The sequence below is a fragment of the Palaemon carinicauda genome, chromosome 1 (genome assembly GCF_036898095.1).
Source record: "Palaemon carinicauda isolate YSFRI2023 chromosome 1, ASM3689809v2, whole genome shotgun sequence".
Lineage (NCBI taxonomy): Eukaryota > Metazoa > Arthropoda > Malacostraca > Decapoda > Palaemonidae > Palaemon > Palaemon carinicauda.
The window spans coordinates 26757043-26777077 of record NC_090725.1 but is presented as its reverse complement, the minus strand read 5'-3'; the positions used below and the strand labels follow the sequence as shown (position 1 = coordinate 26777077).

General features: G+C 41.4%; 1 protein-coding gene across 6 annotated transcripts in view; it reads left to right on the top strand.

Moving 5' to 3' along the window:
- The window catches only part of LOC137647297 (nuclear pore complex protein Nup98-Nup96-like), a 181947-nt gene extending 165194 nt beyond the window's left edge, over positions 1-16753 (top strand). For 5 of the 6 annotated variants that reach the window (XM_068380719.1, XM_068380711.1, XM_068380726.1 and 2 more), the window contains exons 30-31: positions 759-996; positions 14038-16753. In XM_068380719.1, the coding sequence (XP_068236820.1) occupies positions 759-996; positions 14038-14224 (425 nt within the window). In that variant the 3' untranslated portion in view covers positions 14225-16753. The remainder of the gene's footprint in view (positions 1-758; positions 997-14037) is intronic. The other variant, XM_068380695.1, reaches the window with a different exon arrangement.
- The last annotated feature ends 3282 nt before the right edge of the window (positions 16754-20035 follow it).

Here is a 20035-nt window from a genome sequence, read left to right as displayed (position 1 = left end):
TATGCTTTCTCCAGATCCATAAACGCAGCATACACCTCCTTACCTTTTGCTAAATATTTCTCGCATATCTGCCTAACTGTAAAAATCTGATTTATACAACCCCTACCTCTTCTAAAACCCCCCTGTACTTCTAAGATTGCATTCTCTGTTTTATCCTTAATCCTATTAATTGGTACTCAACCATACACTTTTCCAGCTACACTCAACAAACTAATACCTCATCATTAATGCTACCATTAGAATTATTAAAAGCTTAAAGAAAGAGAAAGATAAAGGTTGCTGAGAACGCAAGCATAAATATTTACATTTTGTCAGCTGGACTCGCATGGATAATATTTGATATCATTGTTGATATGGAATATTTCCTCAAATAAGCTTATTTACCATGAACTTATGCCACTGTGATGTTTGGTTACATTTTTTATCAGCTAACGCTCCAAGGCCTGGGCTAGCCTACCAATACACTTCACCTGCAATTTAAGGTGTTATTATCATATCGGTTGCATCAGACAACCCCCAATTTTCAGGGGTGAATTATATAATTTAAGGGTCGTCTTATACGTGGACATATGTGGTACATTTTATTATTAAAATTACATTTTCATTGGTAATATGTACAAGCTTGTATGAATTATTTCTTTTAATTTGTATTTGCATCAAGATTTATATGTATATACAAATAATTGATAGTTTGTTCAATGTGATGTCATATTTAAGATTTATTTGTATTTATGTGTCATGACTTTTTTCTTTTGCAGAGGATCATGACTACTTACAAGGTTACCTTAGTCAATTTTGTGATGATGTACAAAATTCAGTTGTGGACTGGGCTGTTGGTGGTGGAGTTTATACAGACTACTTAGATGTATGTTCAGTTGTAGATGATATGAAAAAATCTGGAGACCCAACTCCAGCCCAGTTAGAGCAACTTCGTCCAAGACTGCTTGCCCTTTGCTCTAGATTGAATAATTTGAAATGTTCTACAGCTACTCACAGGTGAGTTATTATTTTATGGTTAATTTTTAATAATAATTTCTATTTTCCTCCCAAAAATTTTATTACAAAGCCCATGGTTACAACAACCAAGCATCAAATTGTATCTTGGTTCTGTTTTTGTTCCAGAAGTGGTGACTTGAATTAGATTTAGTATAAGGTGAATATTATTGGGAATGGTGAATTGTACTTTTCAAAATTAGACGGACAGATGCACATTTACCTAAATTCATTTTCCTGTCTTTAACCCCTTTACCCCCAAAGGACGTACTGGTACGTTTCACAAAAGCCATCCCTTTACCCCCATGGACGTACCAGTACGTCTTTGCAAAGAAATGCTATAAAAAAATTTTTTTTTCATATTTTTGATAATTTTTTTTTAGAAAATTCAGTTTTTTCAATATTAATCTTACCCGATAATCATGTAGCTGTCAACTCTGTTGCCGACAGAAATCTACGGTCGGGATACGCCAGCGATCGCTATACAGGTGGGGGTGTACACAACAGCGCCATCTGTGGTCAGGTACTCCAGTACTTCTTGTCAACACCACCTCAATTTTTCCTCTGTCGTGCCTCCGGCTAGACCTACATGGATACGCTGTTGATTCTGGAGTTATTGTTCACGATTTGGTGATGTATTTGCTCTAGAGTTTAGCCTTCGCTATTCAGGAAGCTTTATCATTAGCTTAGCAAGTTTTTTGGAATTAATTTGATTTAATTTTGGTGACGAAGAGAGTATGAACTCTCTTTCACTTTTAAATGGCCGACCCTTCCCTTAGACGGAAGTGTTGGTGTCGAAGAGAGTATAGACTCTCTTTCTTAATTTTGCTTAACAAAGTTATAGATTTATTTTATATCTCTCCGCCTTTTATAGGCCTCTTCGATTAACTTCCTTTTATTATAAACTTATTAAAATTAATTTTTATTTTTGTTTATATGCGACCTTTCCTAATAGTAGGCGGTCTTTTCTTGGAACCGAAGTTAATTAACATTGAGCCCGTCATTTCGTTTTTACCTGTTAACATTTTATGCTATTTTAATGTTTTTGAAAGAATTTCTTTGATAGTCTCGTACTGTTTTCAAAGTTGAACTAACGTTTTGTTTTGTCTCTGCAGTTGTTGACGTTCAGAACGTTCAACTTGCGCTCTATCGTTACGATAGAGAGAGAGTATTCACGGTTTCACGTTGCAGTAAGAGTAAACCGATTCTAGCGTTTTGTTCATTCTTTCTTAGCTTAAATGGTTTTAATTCTAATAAAGGAACTTTTTATTTGGGAAATCTTTCAGTTTTTTTCCTTTAACAATAATATGTATTAACGATATATATAATTGGGCTCATCTCTCAGGTTCTAAGTCAAAAGAGAGAGAGAGAGATAGAGACGGAGGGAGAGAGAGGAGAGTAAACGTTTCGTTCAAGCGGGTAACGTTGTTATCGGTTTTGCTCTTCTCCCTAGTCTCTTTAGGGGAAGAAGGTAAACGTTTCTAGAGTTTTATTCTTGTTCCCAGGCTTTATGCGGTGAGAGATTTTAAACGTAGTTTATTTGATCTAGTGTTTAGTCTCTTTTCCAGCCACTGAATTATTTATCTTTCATTATGTTTTTCTGTTACATTGTAATACTGTTTTCGCAATTACTAACTTTTAATGAAGGATAGAATTGCGTGTTTCAGGTACAAACCACTTAAAGTTTCGAGTTCAGTGAAATAAGTGCAAACAGAAAATCAAAAGTGATAAAGTGATAAGCGCAAAGTGTTACAGTGTTGCGTTCGAGGGTTCGTCTGTTCGTGCCAGTTGTTCGCCTAGTCTGGGACCTCTTACAAGCTCCCAAGCCCAGGGGAGAAGTAACGTCGAAGGACTTATGGGTTCATCAGGCCTTGATCGACGAACAGACGTTTCCCTCCGTGGTTTCGGGTGTAACCAACTCACGTAGCCGACGTGATCACCCCACCCACACAAAGACGAGAGAGCCCATTTATTCCTCGTCTGCGGAAGAGGTTTCTCGCAGAAACCATGGACCAAATCTTGCAGCTTTTAAGTGCAAGTCGGTCCCTTCCGCGCAAGTCCAACTCCTAGGTGTAGCCATTAGCTCTGGGTCAGTTCGGACTTGCTGCAGTACGACAACTGCACACCTCCCAGAGAGGCAAGGTGGTACCGCAACAGGCAGTAACTCCGTCTGTTGCCGCACCAGCTGTTTTAGACCCTCAGTCTCAACGGACAGTAGCTCCGTTTGTTGTTGTCTTTCATAGACCCTAGTGGTCTATGCTGCAGACAATGCAGTCTCAGCTTGCGGTTTTGATGCAGGAGTTTCAGGCAGAGAAGGTTAGCACACCTCCTCCTGCGAGCGCTCCTCCACCTCTGCGCAGTCCACCCTGCCAGACGTTCGATGTTGAGGCTCCTCCTGCCTCCATGCGTGAGCTGCCGCATTGGGAGTTGCCAGGTACCAGCGCTATGCAGCAACCTCCTCTTACCTTGAGGCAGGAGCCTCTTGCTATGCGGCAATCTCCTCAACCCTTGAGGCAGGAGCCTCATGCGTTGCGGCAACCTCCTCCACCCATGAGGCAGGAGCCTCATGCGTTGCGGCAACCTCCTCCACCCATGAGGCAGCAGCCTCATGCTATGCGGCAACCTCCTCTACCCATGAGGCAGGAGCCTCATGCTATGAGGAGCCTCATGCTATGCGGCATCCTCCTCAACCCATGAGGCAGGAGCCTCATGCTATGCGGCAACCTCCTCTACCCATGAGGCAGGAGCCTCATGCTATGCGGCATCCTCCTCAAACCATGAGGCAGGAGCCTCATGCTATGCGGCATCCTCCTCAACCCATGAGGCAGGAGCCTCATGCTATGAGGAGCCTCATGCTATGCGGCATCCTCCTCAACCCATGAGGCAGGGACCTCATGCTATGAGGAGCCTCATGCTATGCGGCATCCTCCTCAACCCTTGAGGCAGGAGCCTCATGCTATGCGGCAACCTCCTCTACCCATGAGGCAGGAGCCTCATGCTATGCGGCATCCTCCTCAACCCATGAGGCAGGAGCCTCATGCTATGCGGCATCCTCCTCAACCCATGAGGCAGGAGCCTCATGCTATGAGGAGCCTCATGCTATGCGGCATCCTCCTCAAACCATGAGGCAGGAGCCTCATGCTATGCGGCAACCGCCTCAACCCATGAGGCAGGAGCCTCATACTATGCGGCATCCTCCTCAACGCATGCGGCATGAGCCTCATCCCTTGCAGCATGAGCCTCATCCCATGCAGCATGAGCCTCATACCATGCAGCATGAGCCTCATCCCATGCAGCATGAGCCTCATCCCATGCAGCATAAGCCGCACGCCATGCAACATGCTCTGCTTACCTCTCAGCATGCTCTACATACAGCATGCTCTGCATACCTTACCGCATGCTCCTCAGTCACACATCTTTGGTTGTTGCCAACTCACAAGACTGTCAAGCAGTTTCATAACGTTGCCTTCTGGTCTGCTGCTTTTGCACCAGTGAAACCCTCACTGAGAGAACTTAGCTTTTCTCGGATATGGTTCCTGTAGATGAGAAAGTGCTATTCTCCCTTCTTCTGATATTCCCTTGAGGACTCTGTCATTTGGAGAGGAGCCTTTAGCTGCTTAGCCTCCTATGGACTTTTATTTAAGCATAACATGCTTCCAGGGAGGGTAATGGTTCCACTTCAGTCGCTAACCCCGTCTGTTACCACACCTGCTCCCATAGACCTTGAGCTTTGTTGCAAGACATGCAGTCCAAGCTTAGTCCTTGTTAGAGGATTTTTTGTTTACGGAGTCAGTGTGTCACTGGGAAGACGTTCAACAACCAGCAGAAGTGACTTGTTGTGACGCAGTGCGGCAACCTCAGCAACCCGATAAGGAGTTGTCTGTACGACCCAGACAGTCTAGACAGTTTCGGGTTGTCGCTGTACTTCCTCGCTTCCCCATGGTTGACAGTTCACAGACTGTGCAGCAGTACCATGATCTTGTGTCCGGCTCCGTCAGACGACTGGCTTTTAAGAGCTCCCACAAGTCGTCGCTGTCTGGAGATTCTCAGATGGACTATGGATCTGACCAAGGAACTGGGCCTCCTGGTCAATTTTGAGGAGTCCCAGCTCGTCCCATCCCAGACCATTGTCTACCTGGGTATGGATCTTCAGAGTCGAGCTTTTCGGGCTTTTCCGTCGGCCCCAAGGATCTACCAAGCCCTAGAATGCATCCAGAGCATGCTGAGAAGGAACCGATGCTCAGTCAGGTAGTGGATGAGTCTAACAGGGACACTTTCATCGCTGGCCCTGTTCATCGAGTTAGGGAGACGCCACCTCCGCCCCCTTCAGTATCATCTAGCTGCTCACTGGATAAAGGACATGACGCTAGAGACGGTCTCAGTTCCTGTTTCAGAAGAGAGGAGGTCTACTCTCACGTGGTGAAAGAACAGCTTTCTTCTCAAGGAAGTCTACCTTTGGCTGTTCAGAAACCCGACCGCCGTCTCTTCTCTGACGCATCAGACACGGGCTGGGGTGCGATTTTGGACGGACAGGAATGCTCGGGAACATGGAATCAGGAGCAAAGGACACTTCACATCAATTGCAAGGAGCTGTTGGCAGTTCATCTGGCCTTGATAAACTTCAAGTCCCTCCAGCTTAACAAGGTGGTGGAGGTGGACTCTGACAACACCACAGCCTTGGCTTACATCTCCAAGCAGGGAGGGACTCATTCGTGGAAGTTGTTCTAGATCGCAAGGGACCTCCTCATCTGGTCAAAAGATCGAAAGCTCACGCTGGTAACGGGGTTCATTCAGGGCGATATGAATGTCATGGCAGATCGCCTCAGCCGGAAGGGTCAGGTCATCCCCACAGAGTGGACCCTTCACAAGAATGTTTGCAGCAGACTTTGGGCCCTGTGGGGTCAGCCAACCATAGATCTGTTCGCTACCTCGATAACCTAGAGGCTCCCGTTGTATTGTTCTCCGATTCCAGACCCAGCAGCAGTTCACGTGGATGCTTTTCTGCTGGATTGGTCCCATCTCGACCTGTATGCATTCCCGCCGTTCAAGATTGTCAACAGGGTACTTCAGAAGTTCGCCTCTCGCAAAGGGACACGGCTGACGTTGGTTGGCTCCGCTCTGGCCCGCGAGAGAATGGTTCATAGAGGTACTGCAATGGCTGGTCGACATTCCCAGGACTCTTCCTCTAGGAGTGGACCTTCTACGTCTACCTCACGTAAAGAAGGTACGCCCAAACCTCCACGCTCTTCGTCTGACTGCCTTCAGACTTTCGAAAGACTCTCAAGAGCTAGGGGCTTTTCGAAGGAGGCAGCCAGAGCGATTGCCAGAGCAAGGAGGACATCCACTCTCAGAGTCTATCAGTCTATAGGGGAAGTCTTCCGAAGCTGGTACAAGGCCAATGCAGTTTCCTCAACCAGTACCACTGTAACCCAGATTGCTGACTTCTTGTTACATCTAAGGAACGTAAGATCCCTTTCAGCTCCTACGATCAAGGGTTACAGAAGTATGTTGGCAGCGGTTTTCCGCCACAGAGGCTTGGATCTTTCCACCAACAAAGATCTACAGGACCTCCTTAGGTCTTTTGAGACCTCAAAGGAACGTCGGTTGTCCACTCCAGGCTGGAATCTAGACGTGGTCCTAAGGTTCCTTATGTCATCAAGATTTGAACCTCTCCAATCAGCCTCTTTTAAGGACCTCACATTAAAAACTCTTTTCCTCGTGTGCTTGACAACAGCTAAAAGAGTAAGTGAGATCCACGCCTTCAGCAGGAACATAGTTTTCACATCTGAAACGGCTACATGTTCCTTGCAGCTCGGTTTTTTGCTAAAACGAGCTTCCTTCACGTCCTTGGCCTAAGTCGTTCGAGATCCCAAGCCTGTCCAACTTGGTGGGGAACGAACTGGAGAGAGTACTTTGCCCAGTTAGAGCTCTTAGGTACTATCTAAAAAGGTCATAACCTTTACGAGGACAATCAGAAGCCTTATGGTGTGCTATCAAGAAACCTTCTCTTCCAAGGTCTAAGAACTCAGTTTCTTACTAATTCAGGCTCCTGATTAGGGAAGCACATTCTCATCTGAAGGAAGAAGACCTTGCTTTGCTGAAGGTAAGGACACATGAAGTGAGAGCTGTGGCTACTTCAGTGGCCTTCAAACAGAACCGTTCTCTGCAGAGTGTTATGGATGCAACCTATTGGAGAAGCAAGTCAGTGTTCGCATCATTCTATCTCAAAGATGTCCAGTCTCTTTACGAGAACTGCTACACCCTGGGACCATTCGTAGCAACGAATGCAGTAGTAGGCGGGGGCTCAGCCACTACATTCCCATAATCCCATAACCTTTTTAACCTTTCTCTTGAATACTTTTTATGGGTTGTACGGTCGGCTAAGAAGCCTTCCACATCCTTGTTGATTTGGCGGGTGGTCAATTCTTTCTTGAGAAGCGCCGAGGTTAAAGGTTGTGATGAGGTCCTTTAGTATGGGTTGCAGCCCTTTATACTTCAGCACCTAAGAGTCGTTCAGCATCCTAAGAGGACCGCTACGTTCAGTAAGGAAGACGTACTTAATAAAGGCAGAGTAATGGTTCAAGTCGTCTTCCTTACCAGGTACTTATTTATTTTATGTTATTTTTGAATAACTAATAAAATAAAATACGGGATACTTAGCTTCTTTGTTAACATTTATGCTGGTCTCCACCCACCACCCTGGGTGTGAATCAGCTACATGATTATCGGGTAAGATTAATATTGAAAAATGTTATTTTCATTAGTAAAATAAATTTTTGAATATACTTACCCGATAATCATGATTTAATTGACCCACCCTTCCTCCCCATAGAGAACCAGTGGACCGAGGAAAAAATTGAGGTGGTGTTGACAAGAAGTACTGGAGTACCTGACCACAGATGGCGCTGTTGTGTACACCCCCACCTGTATAGCGATCGCTGGCGTATCCCGACCGTAGATTTCTGTCGGCAACAGAGTTGACAGCTACATGATTATCGGGTAAGTATATTCAAAAATTTATTTTACTAATGAAAATAACATATTTTCCAAGAGAATGAGACCAACCTGACCTCTCTATGACAAAAATTAAGGCTGTTAGAGCAATTTAAAAGAAATATACTGCAAAATGTGCTGGGAAAAAAGTAACCCCTTGGAAATTTCCTAATAGCCTTGGGGTAAAAGGGTTAATATTCATAAATGAAAGCAATTTGTGATTTTCAATAAGATCAAGTGTTAGATTGATTTTTATTTCCTGGACAGTTTAGTCTATTATGTTTGCCAAAGTAGGAAATGTTTTTAAATGGAAATTATATTTGATAATCAAAGTAGCGCAGAAGTTGTTTGATGAAGGGATGCATTACTGTAGGTATATACAAAAAGTAGTGGCCCTCTTTACATCAGTTTGACGTATGTCATTTCCAACTTGACGTAGCTTATCGTTTAATATTAACCCTTTTACCCCCACCATAAGGTTAAATTTTGAGCACATTTTGCTATATATTTTTTTTTCAAATTGCTCTACCAGACTTAATTTTCCTTATAGAGAGGTCAAGTTGGTCTCATTCTCTTGGAAAATGTCTGAAGTTTCTCAAAAAATTATCAAAAATGTGCAAAAACATGTAATTAACAGTGTTTTGCAAGAACGTACCGGTACGTCCTTTGGGGGTGAAAGGGTTAAATACAAAAATAACATCCACATTACCCCATTTTACGCACCCTCAAGTAGGTCACTCCTTAGTACATTATTATTATTATGATCACAAACTAAGCTATTACCCTAATTGGAAAAGCAAGATACTATAAACCCAAGGGCTCCGACAGGAAAAAATATCCCAGGGAGGAAAGGAAACAAGAAAATAACGAACTACAAGAGAAGTAATAATCAAAATAAAATATAATTAGAACAGTAATAACATAGTTAGATCTTTCATTTATAAAGTATAAAAACCTCAAAAAAACAGGAGAGAGAGAAATAAGATATAACAGTGTGTCCGAATGTACCCTTAAGCAAGAAAATTCCAATCAAGTCCGTGGAAGGCCATTTTACAGGGGCGATGGCACTACCCAGGACTAGAGAGCAGTGGTTTAATTTTGGAGTGTCCTTCTCCTAGAAAATCTGCTTACCAATAGGAAATTAGTCACTGAACAATTACTTTGTAGTAGTTAACCCCTTGAGCAAAAAAGAATTGTTTGGTAAACTCAGTGTTGTCAGGTGTATGAGGACAAAGGAGAATGTGGAGAGAATAGGCCATCCTATTCGTGTATATGTAGGCAAAGACAAAATGAGGTGTAACCAGAGAGAGGGATCCAATATAGTACTGTCTGACCAGTCAAAGGACCCAATAACTTTAGCGGTAGTATCTCAATGGGTGGCTTGTTCCCTGGCCAACTTAGTACCTTTAAACGATGATAATGGCTAAAAAAACTAAACAAAATTGTATTTGTAAAATTAGTGAATACATACTTTCAATATGACAATTTTAGTGTTCAGTACAGTATACATTGAAAAGTATTTAGTCACATAGCCCTACCAGTTTTAACTTATGCACCAGGAACTTTGAGCCCTACTAAAGCCTTAGAACATAAGCTAGTTACACTCAAAAGATCTATGGAAAGAATAATGATGGAAATAATACTAGAGACAAAAAGAGCAACATGGATATGAGAGCAAATTAAGTAGAAAAGTATAAGGATATATATATATATATATATATATATATATATATATATATATATATATATACACACACACACACACACACACACACACACACACACACACACAGTGGTACCTCTACATACGAATTTAATCCGTTCCAGAACCAACTTCGGATGTAGAAAATGTTTGGATGTAGAAACGAATTTTCCCATAAGAATACATTGAAATAGGATTAATCCGTAGTTGAGCCCAAAAACCTATGATAACTTCTTAATAAACTACTACACATAATTTCCCATGAGAATAATGCACACTAAATTAGATAATAGACATGTAAATAAGAAGAATTAGCAAAAAATGATAAATAAGAAATGGGTTTTTAGCGTCACTTTACCTTAGAAACTCCAGCGCAGGTGTTGTTGGTCTTGCTACGCAGAGAGGAGACGGGCGGGCGGCGAGGTGGTAGAGAGGTTAACTACGATAAACGTACACTACCGTAACTTATTCTAACTTACACCAAGTGAACTTTAACATAACTTAGCTTATTTTTTTTTTTTTTATATTTTATATTTTTTTTTACATTTTCTTTCTTTCTTTTTTATGATTAATTTTAATCACTTTCACTCTCTACACTTAAAATTGATTGAATTTCTTTCGCTTCACTTTGCCGTTTTCTTTGTTTCACTTTCTTCCGCTTCACTCTTTGCCGTTTTCTTCGAATCACTTACATCCTCTTCATCACGAGTTCGCTTCGTAGGTTTTTTAAAGAAATTATCGATAGATAATTGCTTGGTAAGGCTTTTCAGAATGTTTCGAAAGTGAGTTAGGCAAACATCATCGAACTGCGAAACTACACGACAAACCTGCAATTTTTTGGGGTGGTATTTGTCGATGAAGTCGACCACGTCTTGATATTTTCCTAACACCTCTTTTATATGCGCCGAACCTAACACATGTTCTACCTCCTCGCTCCCTTCCTCGTCATCACTCATGTGCTCGGACATAGCATGGAGTTCCTTGAGCTCATCTGTGGTAAGTTCGTCGTGATGTTCGGCGACGAGTTCCGTAACGCCATCTGCGTCGACCTCCAGACCCATGGACTTGCCAAGGGAGACGATTTCCTCTACGTCTTCCGCTGCACCCACCACGGGATCAGGTTCGGGGTCAAAACCTTCGAAATCTCGGGAAGAAACTGCATCAGGCCACAGCTTCTTCCAGGCAGAATTGAGGGTCCGTCGAGTTAATCCCACCCAAGCCTGATCAATGATCTTCAAGCAGTGCACAATGTTGAAGTGGCTCGTCCAAAATTCACGCAAAGTTAAGTTGGTGCTTTGCGTGACATTAAAGCCCTGCTTAATTAAGTGCTTGGTGTACATCTTCTTAAAATTAGAGATGACTTGCTGGTCTATGGGCTGGAGGATAGAGGTGGTATTCGGTGGAAGATACAGCACCTTTATGAACTTAAATTCATCGAAGATATCATCTTCAAGTCCGGGGGGGTGGGTGAGCGGGTGCATTGTCAAGGCATAGCAGGCACTTTAAAGGCAATTTCTGTTCATAAAGATACTTCTTCACAGAAGGGCCGAAAACTTGGTTAACCCATTGCACAAAGAACTCCCTAGTGACCCAGGCCTTCGAGTTGAATCGCCAGAAAACATAAAGCTGGTCCTTATCGACGTTGTGTGCCTTGAAGGGCCTAGGGTTCTCGGAATGGTAAACCAGTAAGGGCTTGACTTTAAAAGTCCCCGCTAGCGTTGGCACATAGGGCAAGAGTCAACCGATCCTTCATTGGCTTATGCCCAGGCAATTTCTTCTCTTCGGCGGTGATGTAGGTTCGACTGGGCATCTTCTTCCAAAACAGCCCGGTTTCATCACAATTAAACACTTGCTGCTCTACGTAGCCTTCTTCCAGCACGATCCTTTCGAAGTTCTTGACAAAGTCAGCTGCAGCCTTTGTGTCCACACTAGCAGCCTCTCCGTGGCGAACAACTGAATGAATCCCGGACCGTTTCTTAAATTTCTCAAACCAGCCACGAGATGCCTTGAAATCATCTGAGGAAGGTTCGGTTGAACTCTCCCCAGCATCACCCCCAGAGCTCTCCTCCTTCAAGTCCGTAAAGATGGTGTGCGCCTTCTCGCAGATGACAGTCTCGGTGTTGGTGTCGCCAACGATCTGGCTGTCCTTGATCCACACTAGCAGAAGTCGTTCCATCTCTTCTATGATAGGGCTACGGCGTTTTGAAATAATGGTGATCCCCTTAGAAGGTTTCACTGCTTTAATAGCTTCCTTCTGTTTAAGGATTGTCGAGATCGTCGACATATTACGGCCATACTGTTTAGCAAGTTCACTCATGTTTTTCAATAATTTCCTGCTTTACGTCTAAAGAAAGCATTTTCTTCTTCCTTTTCTCACCACTACCACTACCACTTGCAAAACTAAGCCTTTTAGGACCCATGATTTACGTAAATTACCGTTAAAGGATGCACGTAAAAAATCACGATTAAAACACAGTTAATAGCAGAACGCACAGGGCACAACCGCAAGAAGCCGACGAGAACAGAGGACTGACCCGAGCCGCGCTAATTGAGGGTCCCTCCGAGGTCGAAGTGCTGCCTTCTATCGGCGGAAATAAAAAACACTTCAAGCGCTATGAGCACCGACTACGCGTACGAGTTTTGTTTACTTCGGGTGTCGAAAAAACATTCGGGTGTAGAGTAGGAACGTGTTCGAATTGTACTTCGCGTGTCGAAAAATTCGGATACAACCGGTACGACGAAAATTGCTTACTTCGTGTGTCGAAATAAAATTCGGGTGTAGAGTAAAAAATTTGCTCGAATTTTACTTCAGATGTTGGAAAATTCGGATGTAGATACGTTCGTGTGTAGAGGTTCCACTGTATATATATATATATATATATATATATATATATATATATATATATATATATATATATATATATATATATATATATATATAGATATAGATATACACATATGTATTATACACACACACAGTTAACTCCCTGTTACCACGAGTTATGTAAACCAGATTTCGATGTTATAAGAGTTGAATTTCATTTCCCGCCTAAGAAGAAGAATGAGAGTTAGCCAGAGATTATTATTAGCCTATTTAAGCTCACAAACAAATAAATTATAGTTTTTAATGTAGTACCAAAAAAAGGTAATCTAATTTTACGAATAAATGTACAATCATACTTGTAAATATAGATGTTTACAATTTAGTATGTTTACAGTACATTGCAGTTATTGCTTTTTTCATGGCTACATTGAACAATAGAAATGCCCATGAATATAAAGAGGTAGTATAATAAAGATTACATTTATGAATTTAAATAAATAAATATTTTACACAAATTTATAAGTATTAAAAGTTTTCCAGAGTGCCTTACAGGATTTTTTCAACCTTTTCCTTAAATTCATATTAGCTGCCTCCTGACTTACTCATAGTGCCAATGATTTGGTGGTATAATTGCTCATTCTTAAACAAAATTACAAATCAATTATTGGCAAAGAATTACTCACTCGTTCATTTCACCAGTGCTTCTTTCTCACGGGAACAAGGCTTTTATGTCATGACAAAAAATTTCCTTTTATTTCTTATTTTGGCTAAAACTTTTTAATTTGAAGATATATAGCCCATGAATCCTTAATAAATATTGGAATTATATGTATTTAGCAGTTTGATGAGGCACCTTCTAAATGATCTGAGTCATTCAGGACTTATCATTGCTGTGATAATGCTCTGGGAGTGTTTTTTGTTAGTGGGAGTGTTTATTGTTAGGAATTTTAAGCATCGTTTTTTTAATATTGCAAATCACATGCATTTTCAACTTTTAACCAGGTGCATTACCATCTTTTAACCCTTTTACCCCCAAAGGACGTACTGGTACGTTTCACAAAAGCCATCCCTTTACCCCCATAGACGTACCGGTACGTCCTTGCAAAAAAATGCTATAAAAAATTTTTTTTTCATATTTTTGACAATTTTTTGAAAAAATTCAGGCATTTTCAATGTGACCTCTCTATGACAAAAAATTAAGGCTGTTAGGGCAATTTAAAAAAAATGTACTGCAAAATGTGCTGGGGAAAAAATAACCCCTTGGGGGTTAAGGGTTGGAAATTTCCAAAGAGCCTGGGGGTAAAAGGGTTAACCAGGTGCATTACCATCTTTTAAGTGTGTTAGACATCTAGAAGTTTTGGGTTTAGCCTTAATGCATTAATTGGAATCTGGCTTTAAGTAAGCTCTGAAATTATTGTTGGATCTTTATTATTTAGAGGTGTGAGCTTTATAAAGATTTGAACAATTTTACTGAAATTAGATGTTATAACTGAATCTTATATATCCGATTCTTTTTCTTATACAGATTGTGCGTATCAGAAATGAGTCGTGTTGTTGTGGGAGTGTTACGGGCCGTAGTGGGTGATGGGGCAGATGCAACACAAGTTCTGTCACAACAGCTGTCAGGCTTGCCCCTCACACATGATTATGCATTGGCAGAGCTTAATTTAGTAACTGAACATTATCTCGCACATCTTTCAACGGACGAGTAAAGAGAAATATTTTATTTGCTTTGTTAGTCTTACGGTTTTAGAAGGTAAATGCTCCTGTACAGTGATAGTGTAGATTGTATCTTATATTTTTTTGTCTAACCATTTCATTATAATTGCACGTTGCCCTGTACTTTGTTCCTGAATATAAATAAAAGTCATAGGTTACATTAGGTAATGGCTACCAGTTGTAAATTAGGGCTATTTCTATAAAATTTGCTTTATGTTTACACCACTGTGTTCAAGTAGCATAGAAAAATAATCTCTTATTTTGTTTTATATGAGGTCAGTTTCGTAAATGAAGAATCTTTACTAACATGAATGGAAGCTGTTGTGAATGGATTTTATGGGCATCAGTCTCCATAGTCGATTTGAAATTATGTAAATATTGTGTAATGTATATACTAGATGGCTCAAGTACAATGAGAGAGTTGTGTACATAAATGTACTTGGTAATCATTTGTTTTGTACATTTTGATACTAAAAGGAAACATACTTTTAACAAGTTTAGTGTTTTTAGATATGGTAGTGCAAGTGTTAAATTTTTTTCCTGAATCAAGATAATGTATGTGTGTTCACAGTGAATTTTTATTTTATTCATTTACATTACTCCTAAAATTCATTTCTCTCTCCAACAAGAATAGATAACATTGGTTTTGTTTCTAGAAAATGCTTTATTTTGGTATCAAGATGAATTATGGATTTAATTTTGTCCATGGCTATTTAAAGGATAGGTTAAGGCAGTTTTGGTTATTTTGAAAACTAAAAGAATTATTTTTTTGGTATTGAAGTTATGTAAGATAATCGTATTTTACTTACCGTGAGGGCCGTGTTAGTTGATCGGATTTTCACAGATATCCCTTTTTATTCTATTAATTTGTAAGTTTAAATGCTAACATTTGTTTTTGCTGTAGTTTATTATGGAAGGATGTTCACTTGGAAAGTCCTGTACAGAATTAATGGTATTCATTGTAGTGGTCATGCTTTATCATGGTAACTGTGGAGAAGGTGTGAAATACGTTGCATAGTAGTTGTTTAAGATCTTGTTATAAAAAGGTGTAGTATACAAAAAGATTTTGCTTGTTGAAGTTTAGCTTTAATTGATTGCAGAAGCATTCAATAAAGCACAAGGTTTGTTGGTGAAATTTATTTTCTAATTAGAATTACACCCTTAGTGTCATTTGCTTGTGTAACATTTACGTCTTGTGTAAAAGCGTGGTAATGAGGTTAGTGTCGATGTTCAGGCTATTTACTATTATTAAATTTTGATAAGAAAGTAGTTTGCACTACATACATCCTTGCTTTGAGGCACGTATTGTAGAGGTAAATTGACAAATTATAGCATACTTTTCATTACAAAACTCATCATACACTAGAATAAAGCTCTTCCCTTTTGAGAAGTGTAAATAACAAGGTGTTTCCATTAAGAAAAAAGTTTATATAATTTTGCTTTTTTTGTGTTAAATATTTTATATTCTTACCTGGAAACTGAAATGTAGCTGGTTTTCTCCTTATTTAGGACTTCCCAGTATTTTACCTTCATAAATTATCTTATAGTGTCATAGGCTTTCTTTAGGAAAGTTTCAAACGAATTGAGAATATCTACAGAATTACTGTTGTAAAGGTGCTGCTCTTGTTTACGCACAAGTGTAGACATAATTTCTCTTATGTTAAATACAGCACATCATATTTTTATCTGGAAACAGAAATGAAGTGGGCTTTCTCCTTATTTTAAACTTGTCAGCATTTTACTATGTCTTTTGAAATGATAGTATGCTCCCGTAGACTTTCTTTAAGGATGTTGCAAATGACCTAACAAGAATACCTACAGAATTCCTATTCTAAAGGTGCTATTCTTGTTCATAAGTAACCCTTATTATCGTAACTTTTCGATGATGTGATATTGTTCGATATATTTTTGTTAGTTCTTTTCTTTCATCGTGATCAGTGAAACTAATTGTTAGTTTGTCATGTCATGTTGATTTATATTTTAGACATGGATTAAATGTTTTATTATTAAAAGGCTAGTGGTTAAGCTATTTCATCTGTATTTTACTTATATACTATTGATGTATGAAATAAACATTTTCAAGTAAATATGTCAAAATTTTCATTATGCAACATCAGTAATGTACCATGCAAGTTTACTTATATTCATTGTTAATGAGCATATTCTGAAACACTGGAAATTCCTACTAATTGAATTATTCCCTTAATTTTTTATGGCCACAGTATGTTGCTCCCAGGACTAGTATCTTTGCCATGAGGAAAAAAACAAGATAGGTAAGATATTCAAATCACTGTAGTAACTTTAGTCATTTAAGATTTGGCATTCATTTATGGTTCATTAGTTTTCTAAAAAGGTATTATTTTTACAACTGAATAAGCAGAATAGCAATAAAACTGGTATAGATATGAGAAATTTATATGTATATAACGGAAAAAAATGTGCTACCTGTGTGGATATGAAGATTCGGTAAAAGAAATGAGAGATTTATTGCATTTTATTTGTAAATAAATTCTGCATCAACAGGTTTTTTATTTTTTTCCGATTTGATCTAAAAGTATGGTAATTAAAAAAGAAAATTGTAAAATAAAAATTATGAGCTCAAAACAGCAAATTTTAGGTTTTTTTCCCTCCTGTTGTTATTTAGGATCCAGTGGTTCAACCAAGGCTCTTAAGAACACTAGCATAGGCCTATTCTACACTAAGATACCAGTTTTTATTTTTTATTATTTGAAAAGAAATTCAACGTCAATTGGTCGTCGGGAGTCATCACTTGGACAATGTCAGGGACGTCCATCAGTTGCCAAAGATTTAAGTGTAACTTGCTTGTTACAACCTATTAATCAAAGGATGTTTTAGCTGTTGTAAAGTCACCCTCCAGTTGTACTAACTGTAGGTGAAAAGAACAGATATGGTCTACATCAGTGGTTCCCAACCTGGGGGAAATTTCTCCCTGGGGGAAATTTGAAGCTTCCAGGGGGGAAATAATTAGACTACCTACTAACTAAAACAAGCGGAAAATGTGCTCATAGTACGTGCGGCAATTTGTTGCTAGCCATTCAATTGTGATATGATCATATTAGTTCTCAAAGACATGATATTCAAAGGGAGAATTGGGGTGTCATGCCCATTTCTGAGGCAGGCGAGTGGGCATGAGGGCTGGGCGGGGCATGAAGGGGGAAATCTGGATAGTTGAACTGGGTGCAGGGGGGAAATGACAGAAAAAGGTTGGGAACCACTGGTCTACATGGCTGGAAGGATATAACCCCATTCTCTTGACTTCATTCCATTGTGCAACTCTATAAAGTTAACGTATCTACTACACTCCCACAGATCGTCTGAGAAGTTCAACTATCTCTTCAACAAAATTTTACTCTTATGTTCCTTGTTTTACGTAATGAGTGTTCTAGTGTTTTAGGAACTCAACTGCTGCCTGATTCCCTCTTGGCTTATGTTCAAGCATTTTATTAGGTTTTTAACCAAGTGTCTTCCTGTACAGGTTGTAAATCAACTCGAATCAGGATAGTTACCGGTAAGTAATAAAATATATTTCACAATATAATTTCTCATTTACGGAGAAATTTAATCCATTTTCAACTTATTTTTTGTAATTGATAAATTTCAGAAATTTAATAGTAAGAGGTTGTTCTTTGTCCATTCTTCCAAGTCCTTTGCATGGTTGGGTGACCAGGGATCGGTGACTATAAGATGATGCTTTATTTGTGTTATTGCCAAAGGCAAAGTTGGTGATTGAAGTACTTTACCTGTGTTATTGCCCAAGGCAAACTGGGTGATTGAAATAACACAGTTGCTCATGCATATAATCTGCAGTTCAGTCATGCCCTCCATGGACAAAGGAGGGCCCTTTTGTGCCTTCAGAAAAATTGAGAGCTGTATAATACATTAGGTGCTTGCAAAAATTGTAATGTGCCATGGTTCAAGTTTGCGCAGAAAAATTTTACTTGTTCTAGACCACTAAGGTTAAGCCAGACTGGGTGTCATCGTAGTCTTTCATTTCAGCTATATCTATTAATGAGTATAACTCACAGGACATGTGTCACACAGACTTTCAGCAAGCTGCTGAGGCAGCTCGTGATCCAATTGTTATTTTGTTCCAACACAAATACTTACCTCGAACTACTTTCTTTGGAGTCACTTGTGATCTCTCTCTTTCGACCAAAGTTTTCGCGCCGTTACCCCCCTACTCCGTTCTCTACATAGGCCTATCCCCGCCGCCAAGGAATGCGCCCCGAGGGCAGGATTAGGGCAGGTCACTGCCTCTCTGGGTCATTCTCCTCATTAAGTTCCTTGGTCGTGAGCTGTTCACAGCTCACTCTCGTCTCTCTCGATCCTTTGTGCGCGTTTAGTGTTCCACGTGTTCCCAGCGTGGGGACTTGTGTTTTTTCGCAGTGCGTTCTTCTCAAGTGTTACCGTGCTTTCACCCTGTGTGTATCCCCAGTGTACTTAATAGCTCGCTTAGTGTTGTACCATTCGTGTGCGAACGATGGATCACGCTCGTCGTTGCCCTGGGCCTAGAGCCGGAAAGTCGTGTGGGGCTTTCCTCTCAAAGCCAGAGGTGGATCCTCACTCCCTTTGTTCCTCGTGTAGGGGGAAAGTTTGCTCCTCCGCGGACACGTGTCCAGAGTGCGTAGGTTGGGATGATATTCAGTGGGTACGCTACGGTACTAAAAAGAAGAAATCTTCGAAGCGTTCCCCCAGGAAGATTAGTGTCGTATCTTCGTTACCGTCGGCCAGTGATCGGTCCGACGAAGCCTCGGCTTCTCCGTCTCCGCAGAGGAGAGGGCAAGAAGTCTCTAGTGTTGTGGAAGGTCAAGGCGTTCTTCCCAGGGAATCCAGTGCGAGGGAAGAACCAAGGGCGGGCCCCTCTAGGGCTAACGAAGGGCCCGGTAGTGCTTCGGGTGAGTCAGGCCTTGTGATGGGGTGCCACGCGTCCTCTGAAGACCCCTAATGGGGCAGTGTTGTAGTCTCAGAGTCCCCGCCGCCCTCGTGGGCCGGTGCGTCAGGCTCTCCCCCGCCAGGGGACAGCCAAACTAAAGTTCGCCGTCTGAGCAGCGATGCCTTCGGATGGAAGCTACCGAAGACGCCAGGGAGGTCGCCGCTGAGAATGGACGTGACCCTTGACCCCTGGCTCCCTAGCATGGAACGGTTGGACTCTTTTCCGAGGATTTTCTCCAGCCCTCGATCTCGGGCACCCAGCGTCGGAGGAAATCCCCCGCGGATCACGCAAACAGCCGTTACGCGAGAAACGTGGCGTCGTCGGACTCGTCGGAAGTGGATTCGTCGAGGAGGAAGTCAGGGTGAAGCGTCGCAGGCGAAGGGAGCAGTCCGAGAGCGAACATTCCCGCTCTAGGTCAAGGTCGCGGGTTAGCAGGAAGCGCTCCCGCTCCCAGTCTCGTAAGTATAAGAGAAGTGTTTCTCCCGGGGGCGCCTGGGTCTACGTGCCTTCGGGAGAGTCCAAGATACTTCATTCACCAGACCATCGGTGACTAGGCTGCCGCCCTCTATGCACAGCCTAGAACCGCGCGATCTGGCACGCAGAAAAGACCTCTCGAAGAGGCATAAGTCCTCGAGGCCTCCGGTTCACCCCGCCCAGCGGGGGGAAACGCGCATCTTAGCAGGCAGCCTGGCCGAACCAGCCCAGCTGGTGCGGCCATCGAGTAGGAAGGAACGGTTCCCGTTGTCGGGTCATCCCACCGGGACCGTGACCTCCGCTTTCAGAGCCTTAGGGCAACCGAGGGCCCTCACTGAGCCGGCGGTACCCGCCTTTCCGCGGGATATACCCACTT